At 45.5% G+C, this 7,342-nt stretch overlaps 1 protein-coding gene across 2 annotated transcripts in view; it reads left to right on the top strand.

Moving 5' to 3' along the window:
- LOC122553084 (1-phosphatidylinositol 4,5-bisphosphate phosphodiesterase beta-1) overlaps positions 1 to 7,342 on the top strand; it is an 800,648-nt gene that overhangs the window by 491,127 nt on the left and 302,179 nt on the right. For both annotated transcript variants that reach the window (XM_043696584.1, XM_043696585.1), the window contains exon 5: positions 6,258 to 6,337. In XM_043696584.1, the coding sequence (XP_043552519.1) occupies positions 6,258 to 6,337 (80 nt within the window). The remainder of the gene's footprint in view (positions 1 to 6,257; positions 6,338 to 7,342) is intronic.

Consider the following 7,342-nt stretch of genomic DNA (forward strand, 5'->3'; position numbering starts at 1 on the left):
TGTTTCAGAAGAAATTCATTCTCTTCAGTCATCGAAGCATTGTCAGGCACCACGCCCATCACAAATTGCGAGATATCCTCAATGCCTGACAGAGAGAGGGAACCCATGGGTCCCAGAACAGCTGTCGATGAGCTGAGCATGTTTTGCTCCCTCGCTTGGCTTGTGAGTTTGCAGCTTTCATATGCTCCATGCGCTTGTTCAGGACCATCACTGAACTTTACACATCACTGGATCCAACCTCGTGTCAACCATGTCCCTTACCCCCCATTCTCATAGTTCCTACACAAGACTTTGTCCTCTGAAGTTAACTGTCTCTCTCGCTGGTGTCCGGCATTGGTGTTTCTGATGCTGTTTCACCCCCCACCCCCCCCCCCCCCCCCGAGACCTGCGACTCATCTCCCCAGTAGCGACTCTGCTAGAGCTATCCCTGTGGTTGCATGGGGGGGGGGCGGTCCTATAACGAAATAGGAATCAGAAAGTTTGGTATCTAGTAAAGCTGCAGGCTGTTTCTTTAAACCTGCCTTCAAAGTTTGGACTGCTCTTTCTGCCAGGCCATTGGATGATGGATGGAGTACAGCTGTCCTTATGTGTTGAATACCATTCGACTTCAGGAAATACTCAAGTTCCCTGCTGGTAAACAATGGCCCATTATATGTGACCAACACTAATGGGAGTCAGTGTATTGCAAAAGACACAGGCGGCTTTTTGATCATCATCTCGTGTTTGACAAATGAACTCTCTGCATGTCCAGCCACTTTGAGTGGGCGGCCAATGACTAAGAACATTGACCCCATGAAAGGACTGGCATAGTCGATGTGTTACCGAGTCCAGGGTTTACCCAGCCATTCCAACAAATGTGGGGGAGATGCTGGCATTAATTTTTGTCCTTGTTTGCACTCTGGGCACTGCCCCATGAATGTGGCTGTTGGCATCCAATCCTGGCCACCAGACAACATCCTCACTTTGGAAATCCCTTGCTGTCCCTGGTGGAGGTGACCCACCATCTGGTGGTGACCTTTGCTCGGGACCCATCCCTCTTGCTCCCTGTAATAATACGCCATCCTCGACGGTGATCTGGTCTCTCCGGGTCTGAAAAGGTTTCAGTTCTGGCTGTGACCGCCCTTTGGTTTCCCCCATCACCACCCAGTGTTCCAGTTTTACCAGGACTGGATATTTCTGCATCCCCAAAGTCTGATGTAGTCAGCTGTGACTGGAAGTGTGCCCTGAAAATTTAAAACCCTAATGGTCTCTTCCAGTGGTGGCACCACCGGTGTGGGCCTGCCAGTGGGAGGCGGCTCAATGTATCTGCATTTCTTCTTGGCCTCCCAGACAGTATACAGGCAGCAGCTGCAATGGCTTGCCAGTCCTGATCTTGAAGGAAACTTTAACCATTTGGCCAAGGCTTGGCTTTGTTTTCAGGTTTTGCTGTGGGCTGACCTGGAGTCCCTCTGATCAGGATATGTCCTGAGTGAGGCTTTTGTTAAAGTGGTGTTCCCCAAGCTCAGTTGGACTGGTGAGGGTATCCACTTCCGTTGGAATACCCTGTAGTTCTTATGCTCCAGTTGTTGCATTTTCTATTGGTAGAGCCTGTTTGAAGTGCAGTTGGGCTTCAGCTGGTAGCTGCTTTTGCATGGTTATATCATTAATCACATGTACCAAATGGTCTCTCAGCATCTCATTAAGGGTGAAACCAAAGTCACATACCTCTTCCTGTTGTCTTAACCCAGTCAAAAATCCCAATACGGATTCCCCAGTTCTTGAATTGCCGGATAAAAATGACAACGTCTCAGAATTAGGGGAGGCTTAGGGTCGTAATACTCCTTAACTAAATCTGTCAACCCTTGAAAGGTTTTGGTATCTGGTGCCTCAGGGAAAGTTAGGCTCCTAATAGCCAAAAAAGCTGCAGGTCCACAAGTTGTCAGGAGAATTACTCGAAGCTTTTCATCTGCCCCGATGTCATTTGCCCGGACAAAATAATACAGTCTTTCCATATGCTGGGGTCAGTCTTTGACAGCAGAATCAAATGAGTCAAGCTTCCCAAGTAATTGTATGATGCCAGAAATCCTTACCTCAATTCAAAGATGATTCTTGCAACCAGATTTCTTCTGGATCATGCTATTCTCTCACCATCACTGAAATCACCCCACAAAGGCTGGTATTCATCACCAAGTCACCTTTTATTTACATGGAGAGTCCTCGACACTAATCCAGCTCCTCAGAGCCAACTCACATGTGAACCAGATTAACAGCCCCAGTCAGGGAACTCCTATTCTGTGAGGTCTACCTGGCTGACCTCATTACAATCACGACAGTTACCTCTCCCTAATTCTCTTCTCAAAATTGGTGGTGGGCTATCCCCTTGAACTGTGCCAGTCAATACATAGATCATCATAGAATCTCTACAGTGTGGAAACAGGCCCTTCGGCCCAACAAGTCCACACTGACCTTCCGAAGACTAACCCACTCAGATCCATTCCCCTACCCCATAACTCTACATTTACCCCTGACTAATGCACCGAACTTACGCATCCCTGAAAACTATGAGCAATTTAGTCAATTCACCTAAGCTGAACATTTTCGGACTGTGGGAGGAAACTGGAGCACCTGGAGGAAACCCGCTTAGACACAGGGGGATGTGCAAACTCCACACTGGCAGTCACCTGAGGCTGGAATTGAACCTTGGTCTCTAGCGCAGTGAGGCAGCAATGCCAATCACTGAGCTCCATGCCACCCCTTACGGTGTGGGGACACTCACAATTTTGTCAGGAAGCTTGGTGCTATATTCTAACCCAGCAACACTGAAGGAATGGGGATGCCATTCCAAGTCAGGATGGCGAGTGGATTGGAGGGGAGCTCACAGGTGGCGATGTTCCCATTTATCTGTTGCCCTTGTGCTTTTAGATGGTAAAGGTCATGTGTTCAGAAGCTTGTGTTGAAGGAGCCTCGGTGGGTTGAAGCAGTGAATCTTGTAGATGATTCACCCAGCTGTCGCTTCTCACCATTGGTGGAGAGCCATGAGGGTGCCAAATAAGCAGACTGCTTCTTCCTGAATGGTGGCAGACTTCTCAAGTGTTGTTGATCTGGGCAAGCGGGCAGCATTCCATCACATTCCTGGCATGGCTTGCAGGGAGTCTGGAGGCGGGTTACTCCCTGCACAGTTCTCAGTCCTCTTCTTCTAGCCAGAGTGTTCATGTGGCTGTTCCAGTTCCCATTTCTGGCCCATGGTTGTTGTGGAAGGGCTTCAGGACTCTGAAGCAGTCTTGTGGTGATGTCATGGAGCTGCTCCTCACTGGGCGTAAGTAACACAGGGTGGGCGGAGTTAAGAAAGAGCAGTGGAAAGAGAGAAACGTGGAACAGACCAATTAACATTAGGCGGTAGATATTTTTTGGAATTGTCTTTCATTGAATGGCTGTGAGATTATAGACTGGTATAAATCTGAATACCATGTGTTGCAGTATTTAGTCTCCATACTTAATGAACAGATTTACAAGAAGCGCATGCCAAAAGATTGCTCCTGACCTTACTCTCTGCTCAAGCAGTCTGTCTTGGATGTGGATATAAAACCGTACAGTAAACAAATGGTAACTTCCCAAGAACATGAATTCTCCTGCACTCAAATAGTTAGCTCTTCAGAAGATGAGGGGAGAAAATTGGATGGAAAATACAGCCTAAAATTCATATAACTTTGATGGAAGACCATAATACCTCTCAAGAATAGCCTTTGATCTTGGCCAGACATGTGGGGAAGAGTGAGAGAGGAGTCGCATTTAAAGTTACCAGAAAAATGCATTGAGATAAAATGTAGTTTATTTTATTGTAAACAGTGAGACTGCTTGTTTATTATAATTGGAGAGAGACAAATGACTGATTATACATTTGCTGAGTTGTTCGATCTTTAGAAAGGCTGTTAACCCAGAGAGCCAATAACCATCCTCCTGGCACTAAAATCAAAACAAACATGCTGGAAACACTCAGGAGGCCAGGCAGTATCTGAGAGAAAAGAGGGAATAAATGTTTGTCTGGATCATCCTTTCAAACTGATGAACAGCATGTATGAAGGAACAGAACAAAGGGACAGAGGCACATATCCATACAAGCACATATCTGCAAAATACTTTTGTGGGAAGCGGGGAGAGTTCAACAGTTCAGGTTATGTTACCTTGACTGATAACACAGGAAAGCACCTCAATTTCAGTTTAAACACACTTCGGTGGTTTGCTTTTAAGTATTGACTTTAATAGTTTTATAACTGCAATTTTCTCTTCAACAGGAAGCGTTGATGATGTGGGAAAGATGGCTACCTGTGGAAATTCTTTTGTGGGGTGGTGGGGAGTCAGGATGTAATGCCTGGGCAAGAACCATATGTTGGGGGTGAAACCTACTTCTGCATCTCTCAGGAGACACTTTGCCACCGGACCCTGCTCAATTCCATCTTTGTTTTTGCCCTGCATTTCTACATGTCCCTGCATTCCCCCCCCCCCCACCATAATTATGTCAGCCATTCACACACCCTTCACTTTCTCCTATCATCTCATACAAATAACACTTATGCTACCCAACCACTTAACCATCCCTGCTCTTCACTTAATACCCAAGGTGTTGGAGACTGAAGGGTCTACCCCAAATTCAATGGCAGCCTTCCTGAACACTCTTTGGGACGGTACAGTGGCTCAGTGGTTAGAACTGCTGTCTCGCAGCACCAATGATCCAGGTTCGATTCCAGCCTCGGGTGACTGTGTGGAGTTTGCACATTCTCCCCGTGGTCTGCGTGGGTTTCCTCCCACAGTCCAAAGATGTCCAGGTTAGGTGGATTGGCCTTGCTAACTTGCCCCATAGTGTTCAGGGATGTGTAGGTTAGGTGCATTAATCACGGGTGGGTTACTCTTCTGAGGCAGAAGTAGGTACTGGAGATTAGAGTCAAGATTAGAATGGTGCTGGAAAAGTACAGCACGTCAGGCAGCATCCAAAGAGCAGGAAAATCGATGTTTCAGGCAAAAGCTTTACTCTTCTGAGAGTCAGTGTTGATTTGTTGGGCTGAAGGGCCTGTTTCCACACTCTAGGGATTCCATGATTCCATTCTATGATTGATTCTCTCAGACCTGAAATATACAAGATTCTTAACTTGTAGATACAGAGAGGTTGTTTCCATTCATGAGAAGGTCCAGGACCAGTGGGCATCATCTCAAAGCAAGGTGGAGCCCACTTAAGACAGAGATGAGGAGGAATTTCTTCTCTCAAAGGGTAGTGAATCTGTGGAATTCTTCACTGCAGAGGGTTGATGAGGCTTGGGTCATCAAGTGTGTTTAAGGCTAAGATGGTCAGATATTAAATCAGTACAGGAACCAAGGGTTATGCGGGGAAAGGCAGAAAAGTGGAGTTGGAGATCGGCCATGATATATTTGAATGGTGGGGCAGGCTGAATGGCCTACTCTTGCTCCTATGTCTTATGGCCCAATGACAGCATCCCTTCACCCTCATAACGTGGACTCTTTTCAAATCATGTAGCACCTCAATGACTCCCAGACAGAGAGAGTCTAGATAGACTGAATGATCTACTACCTCTTCTTCCATGTGTTATGGTCTTAATCTCCATTGCTGAGAGTAACTCTCAAATCCCACACTTGTTACAACATGACCTTGGATTCCGCCATCTTGTCCCCTGCACCTCTAACACTCTTGTTTATGAACTTTAACAGATTGCTTCTCGCTCCAGCAACATTCTTTCTTCTTGCTGTTACCGATTTACTTTCTTCCCATTCTCATTTTGTTTGCCACAGCCACTATTACCTCACATAAAGGTAAGCATCTAAGCTTCTTGATTACAGAGTGTTACTATTGTCATTGATCTCCCCGTGGCCCATGTGAAGAGATTATTGAGGAGCAAATGAAATCATATCAGTTAACTGGAACATAGTATATGTAGCACAGTCTGGCCATTTGGTCCATCAAGTCCGTGACAGCATTCATGTATGATTTTAGCACCTCAGTGTCAGTTCTTCACTCCCATTTGCTTTATTTGTGCATTACAGAAATTCTTTGTTGTATTTGATACATAAAACAATGTGCCCTGGTCTCTATGTTAGTGGAGGTGGCTTATAGGTGCGATGCGTTCACGTTTGTGGGGCCAGTGTGGATTTTGAGTAGTTATTTGTCGGTGCAGGCTGGACTGTATGATTCTATGGTTCTGTCATCTTCTAAAGTTGGCCTGAGAGCTACTAACACTCGGAAAATACCCTCCCCTGTTTGTGTATTCCAGGAATGGACTGATGCATTATTCAGCCTGGCAACTAACCTGTTAGCACAGAACAGATCAAGGGACACTCTGTTGCACAAAGTGTAAGTTTTGATCACTGTCCTTTTTGTTCTATTGCTTATGTTTAACTGGTTTCAGTATTTCCTGAAACACTGACAACATCGCAACTGTAAACTTGCTGTAACTTTGTTCCGACAAGTGAATCAGTACCGTGGGATTCAGAACTATCATCTCATGGACTGAATTCAGTATTGTAGAATTTGCCCTTGTGTGACAGCAAGAAGCATGTTGAAGGCCTGTACACTTCTGCTTTTCATTGACTTCAAGTTCGCCAATTTGCTGCCTTCCTTTCCTCAATTAGTGGCTGCTAGCTTCCTTTGACTGTGACTGCAATTAGGCTTTACCATCAGTACAATGAGGCCTAACTTGAATTGAATCATATACAAACCAAAAGAACACCGCATGTGCTGTAAATCAGAAACAAAAACAGAAATTGCTGGAAAAGCTCAGCAGGTCTGGCAGCATCCGTGGAGAGAAATCAGAGTTAGTGTTTCATGTCCATTGAGTTGAATTAGCTTTATTGTCACATGTACTCAAATGAGTGCAGTGAAAAGTTTACAAGTTACCACTTACAGCACCATACAATTACTGGAATACTTTGGAGGTCTGGCTAATTTGGACATTTGAAAGACAAGGCATTTTCCCCAGGGTGGGGGAGTCCAAAACTGGAGGACATAGGTTTAAGGTGAGAGGGGAAAGATTTAAAAGGGACTAGTGAGATTCCACAGGGTTCAGCTCTCAGGCCCTAACTATTTACAATCCCTATTCATTATTTCTATGTTGGTAAGGTATGATATTCAGTCCCTTGCGCAGGAAAACCTAGAATCAGGGGATGTAGAGTCAGTATGGATAGACCTGAGAAATTCTAAGGGTAAAAAGACCCTCATGGGAGTTATCTAGGCCCCCAAACAGTAGTCTGGATATAGGGTGTAAGTTGAATAAGGAGCTGAAATTGGCCTGTCGCAAAGATATTACTACAGTTGTTATGGGGGATTTCAACATGCAGGTAGACTGGGAGAATCAGGATG

Source organism: Chiloscyllium plagiosum, chromosome 9 (assembly GCF_004010195.1).
Source record: "Chiloscyllium plagiosum isolate BGI_BamShark_2017 chromosome 9, ASM401019v2, whole genome shotgun sequence".
Lineage (NCBI taxonomy): Eukaryota > Metazoa > Chordata > Chondrichthyes > Orectolobiformes > Hemiscylliidae > Chiloscyllium > Chiloscyllium plagiosum.